Genomic DNA, 21,900 nt, shown 5'->3' on the forward strand with positions numbered 1-21,900 from the left:
TCTGATGTAGGAGTCGCATATAAAGTCTTCAATTAACACCTCATACAAGACCAAGACAAGCTTCAAAAAGGTAAAAGTTAATATAGACACAACAATAACAAAAAGTACGTTACAAATAAAAGTAATGTTAGTGACCTGATGTGTCTTCACACTTTGCTAATTCATATTATTGCTGTATCTCCAAGTAATTTTTTGCAATTGCTGTTTTGTTATTGCATACATACTGGGTGAATATAAAGTATGGAACCAAGCGGTTTTATTTTTAATCATTTGCCTCCAGAAAAAAAATTATTAATATAAAGTAAAGTAATATAAAAAATGTGATCGTATTTTCAGAACGAAATTTTGTTTTGTTTTTGAGTTATACGATTTTTTTTGTCAAAATTGCAATTTATGTAAAAAAAAATTTTTTTGATAAAATTAAATATAAAGTAGCTAGTTGTAATCCTTTGAGTATAGCTTTTATGAGAAAAATGATTTTATGGTGGGTTGCCATTTAAAAAAATATTTTTTTTGTAGAACTCAAAAACAAAAGGAAATTTCGAAAAATTTTATTTTTGTTAAATCATCACATTTTTATTGTACTTTATCATTCAACAATTAGTTTTTTCAAAAAATAAATAGTTTAAGCAAAAAACGTTTGGTTCCATACTTTTTATTCACCTGGTATGTAGTTATTTCACTAAAAAAACAATATTTTTCAAATCGGTTTTGTTGTTGACCAAAATGTATATGAAGAGTTGTTATTCATTAAATGTCAGACGACACATTATGTACAATATATTTTTCTATTGTGGGATGAAGAAGGTGGCGCCAAAACTGTATGGTAATGTTAATAAGAAGAAAGAAATAAATGTACATATTTTGTTTCAAATGTGACAATATCACAATGACCTATTTTTACACTGGTTACAAATAAAATAATAGATGTTATATAAGCGTCTGGTTCACATTCGTTCTATCAACCTGTCAGCAACGGGTTCTTTCCAAGCAGACATTTTTGTGCACACTGTGGGTCGTGGGTAGGTTTTAAAATATCTATTCAAGCTAAGCAATATTATTCATGATAACATTGACTTACACGTGGAATATATGAAGCCGATCTAGTATTTGTTTGCGTTGTAAGAATTCCTTCCCCTTCGCTTTTTAAACTAGCGTCGTTGATATAAATTTTCCACCGTCGCTGTCAATCAAACTGTGCGCATTATTGGTTTTCGTAAGCTGCAATCCTCTGCAAAACTCCCAACTTTGGAAAACACCGGCAACATTCTGAAACTTGGGTGTTTGAAGATAACTTGCTTCAAGTAAAATATTCGTTTACGTGCTGGTAAATCGAGATCATGTAAGATAAAGCGTTAATTTTCGTGGGATTAATGAACTTACTCAACGAAGCATGTTTCCTATTTATGTATTCCGAGTTGGTTCTAACGATTTAAATAAAGCTCGATACGGACGTGTTTTTTAGTTTTTGATTATTTATTAACATTCCGGAGGAAAAAAGTAACGCGATCCGTGACGTGCATCAATCTCCCAACAAAATGATTTGCATGGAAAAGTTGCCGTAGAATCCATTGTGCTAAGTTTTGTATAAATAAATTTTTCGGTCCAAACCGGCAGGATGTGTTTTAGGTATGAAAATTCCTTCCAGGTCATACATTTTTCATGGAGAATAAATCAGCTTGGTGGAAGCCGCTCTTACCTCACATGTGGCCAATTTTAATTACTCACCAGGAGAATAAAACTAAAACTGTGTCTGCGTAACTAATTATTAATTAATTCGCGATTCTCACGTTCCTGCTCCGAGCCTTGAACCTCGCATTATATCCTCGCACCATCATCCTTAATAAAAATTTGATCTATCTTGTGCCTCCCGTGTTCCCTTTTTCCCAAAATTAATTTTCCCGTACCAAATTGTAAACGAATTGATCCAGGACGTTATATCCGTGTTCGAAAATAGCCCAACGCGGTTCAGTTTAATTGGCTGATATAATTTGAAAGCGTGTAAAGCTCGACGTGGTATTTGAGAGGCCGTTTTTGTCGGTGTGTTTACCTATGTTATCACACACATAGCTTGTAGTTGATATACCGAGTGACGTAAGCCGACCGTGAGCCGGATCCGTAAACACAACCAAGCTCGGCCACATTAGCACATGTCAGATTCATATATTCCTGGCCTTTCCGCTTTTCATTCACGCTGCAGGAGTTATGGAAATTGCTGCACAAAACCTGGAAAAATGTGTTGTGGTGGACGCTTTTTTCTGACCTGGAATGTAGAACGATCGGAAACTGATACACGACACTGAAAAACTCATGCTATTAATAAAATTTATCGGCTTGTGAATGTAATTGAAAACTTGAAGTACTAGTTTGCGGTTATACAAGTTCGTGTTGGGATGAATTTCATTGCTTTCTTCCAGTCAAGGACAAATTAAAAAGTCACTGTTTCGCTTGCCGGAACTTTGACACAGTTTTTTCACCTGTTTCGGCCGATTGTTGCAGGACAAGGAAAGCAATTCAATTACAATCGGCCTTAGGCTTTCATGTAAGGATGAATTAAAATACGTATCATTTTCTCGTTCCGAGCAGATGTTTTTCTCAAATTGTATATTGGAAAACGGCTTGTATAACAAGTCTTTTCTAATTAACTATTTGTAGAAAAAGAGAGATCAAAAACTAATTATGGATTAATGGATTCTATTCCACGTGCGAAGTTCTACAAAATGTATCAATTATCATAATTGTATTTATAAGCATAGAACAAAGTTTGAGGCTATTGCACGTCCTTGATTTAAACGAACAAAACTTATAACATATGTATAGATTATCATAACAGAAGAATAAAATCAGAATCTATTAGATATCAAAATTTTTGTTTCTCATCATTAGATGTGACACTAGATAATATATGTTTCCAGTTTAGTTTAGCTAGAAGCAATAAAGATGTGTACCTATTTTATTATGTGAGTCGCTATAGTATGCATATGTATACATAATAGTTTTATTCTTTTTGTAATCTTAACTGTAAGTTAACCTTTACACTCAACAATTTATAATTAGTGATTTGCATTGAATATGTTTCTGAATCTTAAAACCTAAATCCTCCAAATAAAAATAATTACATTAATAATCTACAAGAGTCACAGAAGTAATCTATTACATAAATTATCTGTTAATAAAAATTAGATAAACTCTTGACTTGTTTAATTTTCATTCCGTCTCTAAACAAACCTCGAGGTTATCAATTATTCGTTGCAGTGAAAATTCGCATAATTCCAACAAGATGAATACAGTAAATACTCATAAATAGGTCAATAACATGCTGACTGCTATGTGAACTCAAAACGTAATTATTAATACGTTTAATTTTTTGGAGGTTCACGCAATACATTCTTAGTATTCCTTGTCTGTGGAAAAAGTTTCTTGATGAATATTACATTTTTGAATCAGGTATTATGCAGAAGTAGATCGAGAAATCTAAGAAATTCCCGAGGACCTTTTGCTTTTGCCTCTCATAAAAATGGTAGGTAACGATTGTGGAATAATCCGTGAAATTATCTGGCAGACGCAATCCTCGGGCGTTCCAGCAAAGCGTCACCGCTTGCACCCCGTCTATAATACATCAAACTAATTGAATTTTTCCATTAATCACCGCGCTGTCATTCATTACAGTAACATTGCCGTGTTTAAAAAGGAGCTTTTTGTTGGAAAGCTCGACGAAGAGAGCTGCGTTAACGGTCCATTAGTTCACAAGGGCGTCGCCCGCCAATTTGCTTATTAAATCAAACGTAAAAACTCCCCACTTGGACAACTGAAAAAGCGACGTTAAGCCTCAGTCACACCGATTCCGTGCGTGACATTGCCACGCGTTTTCTTAAGCACGCACGTGTGATAGGGGCAGAAAGCAACAAAGGCGAATTAATGTGACATGTAATTTCCTGCAACGGCTGCAGTTGGAACCAACCAGCCAATGCTTTTTCAGGTTTCAACCAGTGAAAAAATTCTCGCGCGGTCAAACATTTTTTTCTAAAGCTTACAAATACAAGACATCTCACAAGCTCCAAAATGTGTTTGATCATGCAAAAATTTGATAAAAAAATAGTTATGACTAAGACAGAAATTGTTGTGTTTGTGTTTTAATTTGCGCTTTCGTGTTTCAATTAGTGCCGGCTTACATCGGATTGTACCGTTTTGGAAAAAATCTTAGTTAATTGGCGTCGCGACGCGACGCCGGTTGCATTGTAAACGTCCTATTCTGTTTACACATTCTGCTCACCGAGATTAACGCTAAAATATGGAGTCATTTCCTAGGTCTTGTAGCACGCAGCTCCGATAACCATCTGCACTAACAACACCCCTAGGAAAGGGGCTATTGTGCCCCCCGCGTCACTTGTATTGGGTCGCACACGCTTCCCCCTAGCAATGTAATTATTGTGACCGTCGATTCTTTTTGTTATTTATAGCGGATACATTTTGAGCTATCGATGGATCTACGCTTAGACTGCTTACCAACGGGGATGGGTGTATTCGTAACTGCAAATGGGAGTGTACAGAAACTATAAATAAAATAAACGGCTCGAATAAATCGATTTGCTCTCGACATTTGGCATAAACGGCGAGGATTTATAACGCATCTTATCGACATTTTTGAAGATTAGGTAAATATGGATTGATGGTATCGGATTTTAGGAAATAAATCGAATTGTCTTTTTGGCACATTCCAAGGAAGCGATAAACGTTGCGATAATCATGGTTATGCGGGTAATTTAGCTGCGTAATGAGCTTTTAAGTGGGCAATACAATTTTTTATTAGATCAACTAAGCGAGCGAGTAGTACCAGAAGAGGGTAGGTTCTGCATGTTGACACAACAAACTGTTCATTTTATTATGACATACGCCGATTTTACAGCGAGTTTACGACTTAAGACAATTTTATTCTGGATTAAGTGACCGTAAAGCCCCGAAACTGCCGAACGAAACACAGGTTTATGTATATTTAGCCCGTCCCAAGGATCTGGGATACTTCTGGATAGAATATCAACGCAAGGAATTTATATTGTCCGACGACCATTGTCCGACTATCCGGCTTGATTCGCGAGGAATGCACTTTATTTTTAATGGCTTTTTTGTTGTTTCCACTTTATTACGACAATGCCGACGTTTAACGAGACGCCCGATAAAACCGGAGTTAAATTACTCGATTACATTTTTCTTGTTGGAGACGAAAATGCCGCCATCATCATGCCTGATTAATTCCTTTTGGGCCATTGCAAAGCGTAAATAAAACCTTTACGCCTCATAACCTAGCGAATGCAAAGAAGAGGCCCCGACTGCTTCCAATGGACAAACAAACCGATTTCTATGCCCTAAATAAAGTTTACAACATTTAATCCTGTTAAAGGATTAGAACGATAAGCTCATTAGCATGTTTACTTATCTTTCTCAAAAACTGACTCAAAAGACTTTGCACAAAAGCGACGCTTTTAAGACACTCTAACTGAATGCCACTATCATCAGAAAACTAAAACCAGGAAAAAGTTTCAAATAAATGTTCTACAAGAGCTAAAATTTTTGTTTTATCTTATTCCCGTCTGTACATAGCGAATGGTGATTTTTTTTTAGTAATTGTAAATCTGAGAAATCTGCTCTGAAAGAAAACCAGCCAAATTATTGCCGAAAGTCTAGGAGTCATTTTAAGCGAATTTCTTGACAGAACAATTTGCAAGAATCAATGACCTTTTCTTCATTCAGCAACAAAGAGATAAAAGATAAATAAGTTGCTCTTTCAGCTTGTCTCAACTAAGACCATTCTGGTCAATAACTTTATATGAGAGACCACTATAACAATTTCACATGTAAAAACAAATGATGAAGTATCCCTTACTATTCACTCATTCATGGTAAATTACACAAACTCCAAGACTCCTCTTCCGTTCGATTTAGTTAGAACATACTGTGATTTCTGTCAACCGAGTCAATTGAATTAAGCAAGTTATGTGCTTCATGGCAAAATCTAATTATGAATGAGCTTTTAAAACTATTACTATGAGTTCCGTTATCTATAAAACTGATCAGGTGCTTTATTTCACTTTCTTCCGTGACGTCAAGTTAAATAACTTAATTTTTATGACAGTGGGAATTCGTCGTAAAAGTCTGGAATGATTTAATTAGGTATTTTTCTTGTGACGGCTGTTTTCCTTCAGAGAAAACATCCAACAAGAAAATATTTATTCTGCTTTCGGGTCTGACTACGGCCTCGAGCGTGCCAAACCAAATTCGGAACAAATTAGTGAAATTTTGAAGTGGAAATAAAACTTATTGGAATGATAAAAGCGCGTTGCCGCTTGCCAAGGCAGAATAACATAATTCGTTCCGGGCCGACTGGTTCTGCGTGTCCGTAAAACCGGCGTGAACTTTGGCGGAGGGTTTTTAAAGGTGGAACGTCGTTCTCCTCCAGGATTTCACAAGCCGTTGGCAAAAATACAGGTCAGCGGTTTTAAGCTCGACGTCATGCAAATGCTAAACAACTGCTCTATGAACTTATGTCGGTTTATCCAATAAATGTCGCGTACAGTATTCCCGTCACGACGTGCCACAATGAATCTATTGTTCTTATTCAAATTGGCTCATTCGCTCCACAATCGAAAAGGGATGCGAGTTTGTCTAAGCTTTCCGTATTATTGCACTTGTGTACTACGTTTATGAATATACATTAAGACGCAAAAACGGCGAGTAATTGCGACCGGCGGCTTATTCAAAATGCAAACATTACGCGCACGTCGGCATTCCAAATGGTCGTGTGTGTACTCGAGAAGAATGTACAAAAGAGCGACCGTTTCACTCTCGCTCGAGTCCCTTGAACTTGGAGCAGTTATGATGAACCACTTCGGAGGAAAATACGGAAAAGATTTGCTCCAGGAAGTAGAAAATCTACGCAAATTCGACTTTCTGCACGCTAGACTAGAAAGCGAAAATTGGTATTTCGAGGTTGCGGTGTGGGCATTTAAGAAAAAAAAGTTTGGCCTTCTGGTAGGAGTTATGTGCGGTTGCGGACTACCCACGGTTTCGATTACCCAACGGTCACAGTTAGTGTTGTAACGCAAGAAGTTCTGAGGAAGAACTCATTGCTTGAAATATCATGCTGTAATTAAACTATCAAGAAAATTTCACCGTAATTCATCGCAGGAAACACTTAATAATCTCGGAGCTTTTTTAAACCAAGGATAATTTGTGATGCACACTCACCATTTTATCCAAGTTTATGCTTCGCATCGCTGATGACCTCGGGCGGTGGAAACTCATCTGCAACAAGGAGTAAGAAGTTTAGATATATATCCAAGTTGAACGGTTGCATAGTGCAAGTTAGAAGAGTCATACTAGGCGTCACTTCCTGTCCTAACACAAACACTGCTATCACAGGATGAATCACAGATTGATTTACCACACGTTTAAGGTTAACATTTTAAAATATCAAAAGATAAGTGTGAAGGGTCAGCGGCTCCTGTTGTAAATTCAGAAATGGATTTTTAATAAGACAAGATTTTGGAAATGTTAAGCCTTGGCAATATTAATTAGGATTAAAACGACGTGTTAAAAATATTCCTGAGAAATACTTTAAAGTTTTAAAGCGTTACCTGAGAAGTTTCAAAGTGACCCACATGTACAATAATGGAAGCAATGAGTACGTAACTTGAGCACGAAAACGCGGCATTAAAGTCATCACGATAAGTTGGGAGTTTTTCTTGCCCTTTGGGGGAAGATAAATCACGTGGCTGAGTAACACACGTTAAGCGGTCATGCATAACGCAAGTGTATACTTAAACTTAAAGTGAAGGTATAACCGAGAAGATTTATTAAAAAGATTATGAATTGCTTGTTGCATATCGGCGCTCGAAAATTGAGTTGTATCGTGAAATGTGAAACGTGTCTCAACACCTAATTGTATAATTCCCGTGAGGTCAAAAATCTTGGCTTTCTAGCCTGATCTTGGCTCGTGTTAAACGATAGATCAATATTGACATGGCTTTGTCATCACCCACTCCACTGTTGTTCTAACGAAGGACCTTTAACTTTTATTTGGTAACTCGACGCTAACTTGAGTTTTCCTTTGAAAAAATAATATTTGACCTGCCACTTAGCCACTTTCCTCAAATTCGAAGAGTAACGCACGAGTTTCACCTAAACGTGATCAGTAAAGATCTAAAAATGACAGCATCCCCCAACCTAAAGCTAGATGTTCTTAATAGAGAAATTAAAGAATTAAAAAGCGTGGTGTCGGTACATCCCCCGGCGTCGTGGGCAATAAAACTTGCTTACCTCCGGGCGAACGCCGTCGATAATATCGGCAGTGAAAATAGAGGGGTATAAAATACATATTAATCATATTTTAGTCATGGTGGATTACTGGGCGAATGACGCGATAAGATACGGCTTTTCTAAGTTGGCCGTGGGGGAGTAAGAGCTTGTAAGCTTGAGGGGAGATTGAAAGTGGCATACGCTTGATCGATGTCCGCATGTTGGAAACTACTCCCAAGCTTGTGTTACAATCTCCTGCAATGATCGTTATCGAATTACCCGAATTACTCTTCCGGCTCGTGCAAAACACCAGCGACGTTCGGAATTTTTCCTTGTAAAGCCGCGAATTAATTACTTTGTCAATTTGGATTTAAGGGAAAACTAATTGGCTTTCGTGGGTGGAAATTTATGGCGCGGTGATTGTGCATTTTAGCACGTAAATCAGTCGAATTGTGGGTTAGTTTGTAATAAAAATTAATTCATAATCTGACCCAAACCCAGCTGGAATAAGGTGAGGCAAGACATGGGCGGACCGGACCCGATCTCGTCCTCGATTAAACGATTGCCACTTAACAAATTAAATTTTTATCGGGATTGTAGTAGCTAGATTTTTCTTTATAATTAGTGTTTGCAGCAGTGCCGTGAGTTATCGTAGGTACATATCGTACAAAATTATTTAAACGATACTGAAACGACCACCTGCTCATTATCTGTAGATTCTTGAAATTTTGAAATGCTCGGCTAAAGCGTGATTTATATTCAGGTTTATTTTTTACTGTGTATTTGCATCGCATCGATAACTGCCTCAAATCGAGTCTGATTACTGTAATTACGGCGTATGAGAGAAGTTAAGGGAGAATGGATAATGGCCGATTAAGCGAAAATTGAGAATGGCACAAAAAATATAATTATTACATCACAAGCCGAGACGCGTGTGGGCAGGAAGGAACACTAAATTCTAAAATTTAAATTAAGCTATCAATACAAGTGCTCAAAAATAATTTATGTCTAATAGCCGCAAACAGTAAAATTAGTTTAAAGATTTAATAACCAACTTTTCTTGTTAAATCTCTTTAACATAAACCATTAAAAGCCAATTATCTGTTTTAAGAGTGTACCACTGGGAAAACTATGAATGTTGTTAATTAACGATTTTTCAACGAATTAATAGATCATTTCCATAATCCAGTCTTACACTAATGAACTAATTGGAATCATCAACAATCTTCTTAACGTCGCAGGTACCAGAGATCATTAACCTTACCACAAAAAGATTCAAATGTCCACTAAAACACCCGATTTGGTTATTTACTGTGTGAAAACTGTCAAAAGATCCCGATGTTACTGTAAAATAAGTTTCGGCTCTAATTAAGAAACTTGTTGAAAAAACAAACAGACATCAGCAGTGTTGGCGTTTGAGCATTGATCTTGTGGAATGAAACGCTTGTGAAATTATTAACTCGACGCTGGCACATATCTTGTGTTTTCGGAGCTTCCTTCGCTGCTAATGAGTATAAAATTACCAAAGCGCAATCCATCTACTTCTGTTACGAAAAGGGTAAAAGCGGTCAACATAATTGGACTTTGACTGAAGACGCTCTCATCAGGAGCAAATGTGCTCTCATCCTCGTATTTTATCCGCATTTCACTTAGCCGAAAATTTATTATTGTCTATTGTTTGTCTTCGCGTTCAATAATAATCATTGCCCGGGGTCCATCATGATTTATTTTTCTTTTGCCAAGCATTGCCTTTTAATGATGGTTTATGGTCCGCGGAACGCCTTTTTAGTGACGTTTTTGTCTCTTTTTCTATTCTTTCAAGCTCCTTAACACTGGAACCCGTTAATTGCCGTCTGTAAAAATCCACAAACAATATTCAAGGTGTGACTGAAGCTATTTGGTTCCAACGTGTCAAAAGACACTTCCCCCTAAGTCACTTTATTCCGATTTATTTCTCGTCACGATAATAAATTTGGAACTTTGGATGATGCCAACGTCACACACGATGTTATTGGATTTGAATCATAGAAACTCGTCGCGAAATGACGTTTAACTTACTAAACTTGTTACCCAACTTTGATTAGTTTTATCATCAAACTCGGGGTGTGCGCATCTGATTGTCTAAACAAAAAAATCGAGCGATTTTAAATTAATTAATTACCACATCAAGTGAAATAAATACTTCCCAAGATAAATCTCAAACCGGGCCGCTTTCAGAGATAAGATGACATGATTCACGTTATAATCGTCTTACCAGTAAATTGCTCTTCGTGGTAAATAAGACACTTGACATTTTGGTATGCACCACAGCTCGTGGTTCTAAAAATTCGTTGTAAAACAATGGTTATTCTTGTTTCCCCATTTTAATGAAATCTTGATGGATTGTTATGGCTGGTAAAAAGCTGTCGAGGAGTCATTGTTTAATCAAATGAGTTAACTCGAATTTCTTGGTGAGTAATGAGAAAAGTGCTCGGCAATTCCCCCATGCTGTCGCGACGGTAACAAGAAGATTTATGAGGAATTTATTACATATTACCGATTCTTAGCTAGACATAGTGACGCAGACATAATTCATTTCAGTCATTTCTATTCTTTGTTCGGCCAACTCGAACGTGATTCTTTTACAAAGCATTTCCCCGACTCCAATTAATACCATTTTAAACAATCTAAATTGTTATTGAGTTGGTTTTATAAATTAAAAGCGTAATCCGAGCGGTTTGTTGTTATCGAGAACCGCAATTTCGTGTGGGAATAGTCTGAAACCATTTACACTTGGTTATAGCAAGACTGGTTGGGCAGGAAAAGTCCGAGGAGGTCGCGACTTGCTCTTGGACATGACGCTATTATTAGATTATTGACCAATAAATCGGGTTGATTTTGGCTGGAGTTAATTACCTCCGAATGAAAGACTGGCTTTCTTTCACTCTCTTACCCGATTCCGGCAGCCTATTATTAAAACTTAATAAAAGACGAGTTTGCTCCTCGCTGTTATAAATTGTAATCAATTAATAATGCGCCACGTTTCCTACAACGTCCATTTTCTCGAAATTTGATTGCAATTAATTACAGGTTTGTTAACTAGGAAAAAAGAGTACCAGTCGCCGAGTTTTCTCCAAGATGCGGCGCCAGAAAATCGCATTATTTGATGTGTGTTACGCTATATGCTATAAAGCTGAACGTCATACATCTTTTGAAAATTTATTGTAAGCTGAAACACACGCGATGTTTTTATAAAGAACCGGTGAAAGTTGGGGTAATTCTTCAGAGTTAAAGTGATTACAGGTTGCAGCTTTGTAATCTGACCCGATCAATTTGAATCATCCTGAAATGATTTTCTACTTATTGTGCAAGAATGCAACAATGTTTTGCTGAAACTTCGAAACTAACAAACAAAAGTATCGATTCTAATAAAATTAGCTAGTATACAGCAGTACTTCAGCAAAATTTTCCTGACCCTTAGATATTCGAGATTCCGCAAGTTTCTGTCGTGCTGACAGCGACTCGAACGATCTGTTGCTTTCTGTCATAAACATTTCAAACAAGTCGATTTGATCTACCATAAAATAATATTTGCATACACAGACCAATAATTTAACTCACCAGAGCAAAATACAACAACGTGACATAATTTTGCTTTATTATCAGTTTTTAATGATTGTAATCAGGTTTATGGTAACGAGCGTAATAATTTTGTTATAGACCATCTTAAAATTTACAAGTTTGAACTGCGGTTAGCGTGTTTAGAATATTGTAATAGGATAACGTTATGTTATTAGCTGGGTCGTATTTAAGACAGGATTTATTTGAATCAATAATATAATTACCTAAATAAAAAGATTGATGTGTGTTACTTTTAAATATTATTTTCTGAAGAATAATGTATCAAACAGACATACTTTTCCTCACACTTTTGACTACCTCTGTGTTAATTTTTGAGAATTATTTGAACCAACCAAGAAGATAAATTACCAGTAATTAACGTTTACTTTAAACACAGGATGTTATCCTAAAAAACTAAAACAGGCACTAATTTCGCACCGCATCTGCGACGAAATCGTTTAAATTTATTCCTCTCATGTGCTGGAAGAAATTTCCATTAACCGCTGAAAATATTTATAGAAACCATTAACACGTCTTTATCACTAGTGAAGGTTAAAACCGGAGTCATTAAAGGAAACAGTGCGATCATTCCGAGTGAATAAAATCCTCAAAACGATTCCCGGAAACCGTTAAAAATTTTATTATTACCTAACATTACAATAATTCAAAGTAGTTGCCATATTTTGCTATCTTTGCAAAATAAACATTGGAAATCGCATAATCCGCGCTCGATTGCAAGTATGCATGTTCGACCTAGATAGTACTTCCCTTCATTCGAATATTACTGCAAAGAAAAAGTTGCGCAACAGAACCGGAAAGGAGTTCGCTTTTCTAAAGGGGAAAGACTAGTGAATTATCGTTAAATCTTAACAATCAGGCTGCAAACAAAGCTGTCTAACATGTTCTTTCTACATCCACATGGCGAGTGTTGAGAGCATTCGAGAATGCATGCGCTTCTAGGGGGGGTCACGAAGTAATTTCTTTTCTTCTTAATGCGTATTAACAGTCACGTTTATATATAATACAGGCTGTGTTTTATCATTTTAACATGAAAAGACCCCTGAAGCACATGCTATAACTGTTGTACCAACAAATATTTAGTAGTATAGCTATTGAGGTCGACGAGCGATAAGGTTTATCACAAACTCAACAAACGTTCTTTTCAGGTAATGCTATACATACCTTTTTAAAAATTTACAACCGGCTTGATGGCGGAGCAGATGATTGTACCCTATATCGATTATGATCAATTACCAATTGTGGCAAGAAAAAAGCAAAACTTAGCCTAACCTTGACAGTTCAATTAGTCCTAAATTATTCTACTGCCTCTAGAAAATATTTATACTTGACATTTCACTCTTATATCACCCGGTCCTAATAAATAACGTAGAAAAAGTTTTAAATAAATTGCTCGATCAAATAAACACTACTCAGATTTTTAAATGTCACTCTTAATATGCATCAATTATTTTGGTGTTTAATTCAATTAAAGACTAAGATATGTGTAATGATCAAAACAAATCAATTATAGATTAATAAGAACAAACATTCAATCAAATAAAACGTAAAATAATTATCATAAAACAACAGTGAAGTCCAAGGACTGATACCCGTCAGGAAAACGTTTCCAACTATAACGAGTGATGTTTTGCAAGGTGTGTTGCCTTCTTCAAATCCATTATTCTAAAGCACTTTGTCTATTTTTAGCGACATGATCTATAACATTTGGAAGTAAATAATGATTAGAAGTGTAAGCAGGTGAAAAATGACATCATGTATAAAACATTCAAATCAGGTTGATTGCGCAAAATAAAAATTATTGTTGCTTTTCTAATTGATGAAGACATATATTTATGTAACCACAGCTAAAAACTGTTTGTCAATACAAGTGTTAAACTCACCTTTTTGACCTTTTTCGAACGAATGAAGAAGAAACACTCGTAGTAATAAAATATTTACCAGCAAAACAATTTCGAAGTTATAACATTTGAAAAGAAAACAGCAGGTAGTTGCAGTATGTGTGTCCAATTCAAATATATATAATTTAGTTTGTATTTATTAGAAATGTGTTATTTATTTAGGTAATTTTCTCGTAGATACCTATGGCTGTTATTGCAGCTCGATACTGTTTATTTATTTACTCCAATGTAGTGAAAAGTGAAAGGATATTAATGTTTGAATATGACATAAAATGTTTTGTGTAAATGTGATAAGATGTTTTCCACAGTCAAATTATCCAAGCATCTAATACTTTACAATTTCAACTAACATGTGTCAAAAATAAATAAGATGCAAAGAGAAATGCAGCCAGACGATTTAGGCTTTTCAAACAATTCATTGTAGCAGGGAAAGCAATGTCAATACAACACATAAACGAATCGTTTATCAATTTTATTTAATAACACATTTTAGGTGAAATTAAAACCGTCTTTACACTTTTATGGCACATAAATAGGAGGCACTTTAAAATGACCTGTAATTTATTTAACAATACTCTGTACCTATTCCCCGGTCACTTAATCCCCGACCCGAATAGTTGCCACTTTCATAATTAAAAGCACTTTAGAATAGATAAATACCCATGGTAATTGCCGATTAGTAATTATTAAACCCTTGAGTTAGAACAAATTTGATCAATCAATCTTTTACCTCTTTAAATTCTTATACCCGATTAATTGATCCAAATCGATTCATCCGATCTTCAGCAATAAATTACTGTGACAATCGCAAAATAGTGAAGACGTGTTTCAGTGATAATCTACCATTGTCAGGGATGCTAGGTAAAAAACCGGTGATTTGTCTGCTTCTGCTTACAATCAATAATGAAACGATTGAAACAGATAAAGATGTAGTGGGACTAACCAGTTCTGGTATTAATGGGTTCAATAGAGAGGCAAAAAGCATACTTTTTCCGGTTAGTGCAAATCGGTTGCATTTTAATGAAGAGTTCGAAATCCGGCGGAAATTGCATTCGGCTTGTGGTGAACCCGGAAAACCACCGGAGACGTGTGTCTAACGCGAAATTGTAAAAATCCACTTACCTTGCTACTTTCCGCGCATTTTCTCCTGTTTTTGTACGATAACAATCCGTTAATATCCATATCAAGGGTTGGAAAATCAGGGGATAAAATACACTAAAACCAAAGCGGAAAAAAACGCAACAACTCGGAACCTCCGGGAACGTTAAATCATTTTTACATTGTATGGTGTTGTGGACGAATTTCAGCGCGGTCTCTACACAAACACATATGAACTAGACAAGCGCTTTCGACGAACTGGAGGGACTCAAGCCAACAACTCGCGATCCGACCAACGTGGTACAGCAGTGCACGCCGTGACGGCAAAGCCCCGAACTACGCCAGGGAGGGGATCTACCCTATTCCTATTCACTAGTCAAGTTTGGGGATGCAATTTTCAAACCCGACCGGACGATTGTTAGATCGGAATCTCCTGACGAGACGTTTTTTAGCTTTAGCATCCCAGAAACCCACATTCATCACCGATACGACACAACTAAAAAATGGACAAGTTTGACGGAATTAGAAATAGAAACATTCCGATAAGCCAAGAAAATAAAGCATTCCGATACGGTTAGCAATTTTTCCCGAGGAGTTTGACATGAAGGCACGCACCGACTGGAAGGCAACAATTTCCTACGCTGTGACTCATAATTAAGAGTGTGAGGCCACACATGACAATATTAACACGAATAAATAACATTACATCTTTGGTTGTTTCAAATCGATTCTTTGCATAACACTGTAATTACACACGTGGGTGGACCTTTGCAGAAAATCCATGAGAGTTTTTGCTTTGGTGATCTTCTAAGGTCATGTCTAATTCATGAATAAAACAATTTTAAAATATCAAATGTGAAATATCGATTAAATTGTTTATTTTTATTGTTTCAGGTGGATACTCTGGATTGGTGTACTTGGAAATATGTTGTGGCGGTTAGGTATTAAAAATAGATCGAAATACATAATGAGACGTTTACAAGTGCAGGTGTTCTTTAGAGATTTATTTTAAGCTCACTTGTGTACTTAGGTAGTCGCCTGGTAATCTTATGTAATTATGAGTGCTATTTGTTTGACCTACATTTTTATTATGCTAACGATTAAAATACAGTTTTAACATATTTGCAATTTTCACAATGAAGCAATAATTCGATTTGAGCGGCTCACACCTGTGACATCAGCTTGACACCCAATAGCATATTATTATTATCATCACTCATGATTAGCACCATTATGACTGTAAGTAATGCGATTTTTTTATGTACATAAATCTTTACTTTGAAAACAAAAATCAAAACTTTTGCTTCTTATTACAATTTGAAATAGATATGGGATATAAGTACATATGTATAAGTAGTTCACAGTTCGTATATAACAGTTTTATCATTTTTTTATACACTGAGAGTTTAGAATTTGATACTACCTGTGACGAGAAAGACAAACTATCACCCTTGCACAAAATTATGAATTTGACTATTTCTATTTTTCCGGAAAATGGAAAATGCTACACTGTTGTAATTAAAAACTGATTTGTAAATATCTGGCTCATAAAATTATGTGTGCACTATACTATAATGCGCTAGGACGTGTTATTTATTATATTTGTGTTTGCTGGTAAATGTAAAAATATGGTGTTAATTTAACCTGATTATAGGATAAAGGGGCATTATTCTCACTGTTTGAAATTATTCATGTTAGAAAATTAAACACAAAAAAATTGACAGAATATGACTGTATAAAATATTACCGTCATTTAGCGCTCCCATGGCATTTTCTTTATTGCATCGCAATTATGCTCATTCACGTCTTAAAAATAATATTGTTAAAAGGTTTATAGTGCAATATTTCAAGTCCCTCTAGTGCAATTATTGTTTTACGCTCACATGTTGAACCACTAGCGACCGGCGTAATAATTTTACCACTCCTTTATCAATTGATCGATAATCGTTTTGCGAGTGCACTTTTATAATAAATTTCCTCGCCGCAATTTTGCAGTTACATCAATTGGTAACATATTTAATAATTGCCAAGTTGATCTAAAAATGCAAATTCCATAAAAATTTCTCGTGAAATTTTTATACCCACACAAAGTGGAACTAGTAACACAAATCCTAAGCCCATGATAGATTATTGAACGTTTGTGGGCTTAAAAAGCCCTATTGTCAATCCATCGTTGAAAGGAATGGTGCCGAAGCAAAAGCAGTCACCACCTTTCACAGATTTAATTCGATATCGACCCCTGAAAATTGAGCCTTCAAAATCATCCCCAAAAAATGCCACAAACTAAGATCTTTTTCTTAAAAGATGAAATCTCGAATTCCTAGCGTTCGCATGTAATGAAATTCTATTTACAAATAAACAACTTAACATGCCATAGCGAACGCAAACTAAAACTTTGCAAACTGTTCACCTGCAGCGTAACGTATGAATTGTCGGCTGTTTCTGGAGAAGGGTTGCAACAAACTCTGATAAAGGGTGCTAGCGCCCCATTGGAAATACATTACAACTATGTGGAGGCCGGGTCTAACCCCATATCGGATACATTTTACACCCTCGGGAATGCGATATTGACTAGACTGCGGCAAATACAAATCGCGTTATACAACTAGTCTTGATAGAAACTGATGTTTGGCTATTCAATGTTGCAATCAGTCATGTTTTGTGTGAGTCGCGGTGCGATTCCTCCACCGGTTATTGTTTTACAAGGGGCAATGGTGGCTGCTTATTAATTCTTCATATGGCAGATGGCGGAATGGGGGACGGTGAGGGTTTCAATCATTGAAGAGTTTTGTATTTGTCTGTTCTGAATTCAAACGAGTGTTGGGGGTTATGATCCCTTGCTGATTTTACACAGAACTCTTAATCAAATAGGTGTTTGGCGAGATGGACAGTCACAGGTTTTAAGAGGGGACGGCGCAAGGGACAGATAAACAAACTAGTGCTAATAAATGAATTCGAAATTTTATTAAAGGAAAAAACATACGAGCAAAAATTCTCGTATTGGCAAATGTTTCCGTTTCACCTTGAATAAACACCGTGTTTTGCTTAATTATTTACAATATCTACATATTTTTACTTGTTTTACTAGTCCATCTTCTTGCATTCGGTCTAACAAGCTTGAAACACAAAATTTTTAAATTGATTTATGAACATTTTAGTCAAAGAATTAATTTGATGAAATTTTAATAAACCGTTTAATTCCCGGCGCGTATGTTTCCATTCTGGGGTTAATAAATTAAATACACTTAAACAGTGCGGCCGACAATGGAATTAAAATCTGAGCTTTCAGTATTCATGCAATCAGAAAATGCGGTGAGCATTCAGCAAGTTCGGCCTACCATGATATTTTAATTAGTGGATCTATAACGAGCCGTCCGTGTTTTGTGTTTTCTTTCCGGAACATGTCTCTCAAGCCGCCGGATTTTATGATAATATTTCCCGTATAAATCTCGCCTTTTTTCAGTTTTGCCGCTTTTCACCGATTCGCTGAATGGGATACAAGTCTGGTATAATGCTGAAATGAAAACGATTTTCCCGATTTGACGCATGCGTTTCTAGCCTCAATTTTGGACTTTTAACCGAATTGGCATTCGTTTCAGGGATCAAGATCGCGATGTCAGTCTGGAATCGGCAGTGCGCGGTTCCCAATCTTTGTTATCCAGACTAATGCCATTTGACAATGCCATAATCCCTTTATCCAATACCTTATGGCCGCCGTCTATCCTATACCTATATAGATTTCCTCTAGGAAACCGACCTTATAATAGTGCCGAATTTATTACACTAATGCTGCGAGGAGAAGTTCAAAACCTACAAAAACTAAAGAGATTACATTTTTATGGCATGAGGATTCCTGCCTTGACATGCCCGAAAAGCTCGGGCCAGGAAATGACCGCTGCTAAGGGTTGCTAAATTATTAATGGGGTCATAAATAAAGGCAAAAATAAATTGACAAATAAAATTTTTGTCTTCAATATAAAGTTTAAAAATTACAGTAATAAACTCAAGACCAGATATCTCAAATTTATTATTAGATTTTTTTAAGGGTATACTAGAATATTTTACAACTCAAGTTTTCACGCTTCGGTCTTCTTACTGAATTCTCTGATTAACATTGTAGTAACCTTAAAACTTGAAAGTTTGAGGATATTGACGTCGCGAAGATGCGACACACTGGTGGTTTTATGGCACCGATGCGATAAAGATACGTTTCAAATCCAGAAGCTTAAGACAGTTTTAAAATACATTCGAGAATATAGACCAAAACGAAAAAAGTATTCCATAAGGTTTATTCTTGTGTTTTTTTCCTGTTTTTTAACCAAGTAAATTTTTTGTTTGTTATCGTGAAAATTGTAATCAAAACTAACTAATAAATAGCATGTTTTATTGTAAAAAAATTCTAGAAAGTATTTAATAAATTAATAATTATTGTGTTCTTGTAGTGATACATTCTTTTTTTCTGCTACCCTGATTTAGCCATTACTAGTAAACTATATGTATGTATTAGTGTTGATTGTCAGAAAAACTTTATATCTTTTACCGAAAAACATATGTAACAAAATCTTTTAACTTAGCAAATTGAAACTTATGACCTTTGGCAATGTCTTATCTAACTAAATATCCCAGTGTGCTAAAATCTAATAATTCGCTAAAATATCAACTTTATGGTTGATCTCAACCCGAAACCCAGAACACCTTTCGTGTCGAAAGTTAAGTTGGATCTTTATTAACACTCTGGACAATTATCCAAGATAGCAGATTATTATCCAAGACAGACAATTATTGACACAAAACTAAATACAAGTAAATATGTCTTGTAATATCGGAGACAAACTAGAGAAAATGTTTTGTCAAGTAAATCACGTTTTTGAAATGTCGGCAATTTCATTCATTGCCCCATACACTTTCATAAATAAGGCAAACTATAATGACAGTGAAACTATCTGTTATCGCGATTATAATAGATAATGCGTCACGAAGACACGTTATTTTGTGCTGGTTATTCTCAATTCCGCATTGTTTCCGTTTTGAAATATTCAAAGAGCTACAATAATTATTTTTCCTGAAGCCGACTACAAACTTCAATTACGTCTCTTTAAAATAATAACTGTTTTCTTTAAATGTAATTTATTGATTAGAAAAATTGTAATGCGACACCTAAGACAGGTAAATTTGCCACAGCCGAGACTTTTCCCAATCGATGAACCAATTTTCTTTCTACGACTACGTCTGCGATTTTACTGAATTCTTGAACGAATTGGTCATAAAGATTACGATTTATTTAATGGAAGGAGAGACGTTTTTTGAACTAATTCTCCAATACGACTGGTAATACAGGAAAAGGAAACATGCTTTCGATAATTAAAAACGTCAACTTACTGTGACCACAGAACAGAACGTGTGAAATTTACGGAACTGGCCGGATGTGCCATATTGTTGTCCTTACCTGAGGGCAAGTTTTTTAATGCGATTTTTACGGTCTAATCGCACTGGGGTAAATATTTATGGGTTAACGCAGGGAGTTTGGAACATTTTTAGTGCTTTATAGTGGCAAATAAAATTTATTGGCCTGTTTGGGCTTAAAGAAGCTGTGGTGATGGGTAGATGGACCGATAATGTCAAGCTAGTCAAAATAAATTGGAATTTCTAATCTAGGTTTTTTTTGTTATGTTAACAATTATTGTACTATTCTCTTGTCTTATAAATAAAATAATCATATTTTTAATTAAATAATAACGTTCTCCTTGAGGTTGTTGTACAATTTCCTGCACTGCATCTCATATGTTCCTCCAATAAAACTCGTAATATTCTCAGTAATAAAACAAACAGCACGTAGCTAATTAAACAGTGCCATTTAAGACCACTGCGGCTCTAAATCAGTTTTTAAAAATTCAATTGAAGACCATAGGATGCCAATCGAGCAGAAAGAGATTCGAAATCCGGCTGTAACGGTGATTTGTACCGGCTTTATTGGTTGTTTTTTTAGTGTTTTATGGTTTGTATTTTGGGGATGCAATAAAAATCCTTTGGTGTTAATTCTGGGAAGAGTATCGACCGCCCTTCCGTCACACAAATTAAGATTTCAAAGGCCCCACCTGGAAAGTGTCATCCCATTTATGGTTTCAAAGCAGGTAAAAGCAAGGTGTTTGCATCAGAAAAACCTAGCGAGGGGGTGCGATAATTCTCTGTGGGAATGGGAAATAAATCACCGACGGGTCTGACTCCGAGTTCCTTGTAGAAGTGTGATTTCCGACGCTTTTCCAGGTGTTTGGATTACTTTATGGCGGGATCATAAAACTGCAGTTTACATAACGGATTACGGACGATTATCCTCGGTGTTTACGTTACAAACGGCGACCTATTTCCCGATTATTTAATGAAGTCGTGAAAATTCATTCGGGTTGATCGCCCATTATCAATGCATCACGTGGCTTGTATATTTTGGGAGCTTGGGTTGAAGATACAATAGTAGGAAGGTTTGACAAACCGCAGATAATTTTTCTTTGCAAGGATCAAGTTTCCGATCAACTGTAAAAATTCGGTTGTGGCCCTCTTGGTTCATTTGAAATACATTAAAAACCACTGAGGCCGGCGCCCTTTTTGTGTCATTCCCCAGCTTTTGTTGCGTATTCTCTTCGACATAAATTTCGGAGGAACAATAAGGGATGTAATGATTTTTCGTTATCGCTTTAAGAAAATCATTGGCCGTTGATAATTCACAAACAAATCAGACGAACGACCCTTCGAAGAGAGAAATTACACGAAGAAAAAAACCTTTGTATTTGATAAATAGATGATTCTGAGGACCTATAAGTGGTCACGAACTTTGTTATTTCGGTCGTAGGGCTTGTATTACATCTATCACAAATTATTAACTGTCAGTGCTTTTCAAACTATTTCAACGATGTAATAATACATTTGTTACTACCCCTATATGTAATCATAGAGCTGGAGCCACTCTATAATCAATAACCGATAGCGGATAATGAAG

The 21,900-nt window shown here is 35.9% G+C and overlaps 1 protein-coding gene across 3 annotated transcripts in view; it reads right to left on the reverse strand.

Annotated features, from left to right (window-relative positions):
- Nucleotides 1-21,900, reverse strand: part of LOC123013777 (leucine-rich repeat-containing protein 4C) — a 134,890-nt gene that overhangs the window by 10,534 nt on the left and 102,456 nt on the right. Inside the window, exons 1-2 of one of the 3 annotated variants that reach the window (XM_044412550.1) lie at nt 14,934-15,210; nt 7,243-7,299 (exon numbers count right to left, since the gene is read on the reverse strand). In XM_044412550.1, the coding sequence (XP_044268485.1) occupies nt 7,243-7,299; nt 14,934-14,993 (117 nt within the window). In that variant the 5' untranslated portion in view covers nt 14,994-15,210. Of the gene's footprint in view, nt 1-1,081; nt 1,325-1,383; nt 2,170-7,242; nt 7,300-14,933; nt 15,211-21,900 lie in introns of those variants that run through there. The other 2 variants (XM_044412552.1, XM_044412551.1) reach the window with 2 other exon arrangements.

The sequence above is a fragment of the Tribolium madens genome, unplaced genomic scaffold, assembly GCF_015345945.1.
Source record: "Tribolium madens isolate multiple individuals breed KSU strain unplaced genomic scaffold, Tmad_KSU_1.1 Scaffold_96;HRSCAF=242;Tcas5.2_LG5, whole genome shotgun sequence".
Lineage (NCBI taxonomy): Eukaryota > Metazoa > Arthropoda > Insecta > Coleoptera > Tenebrionidae > Tribolium > Tribolium madens.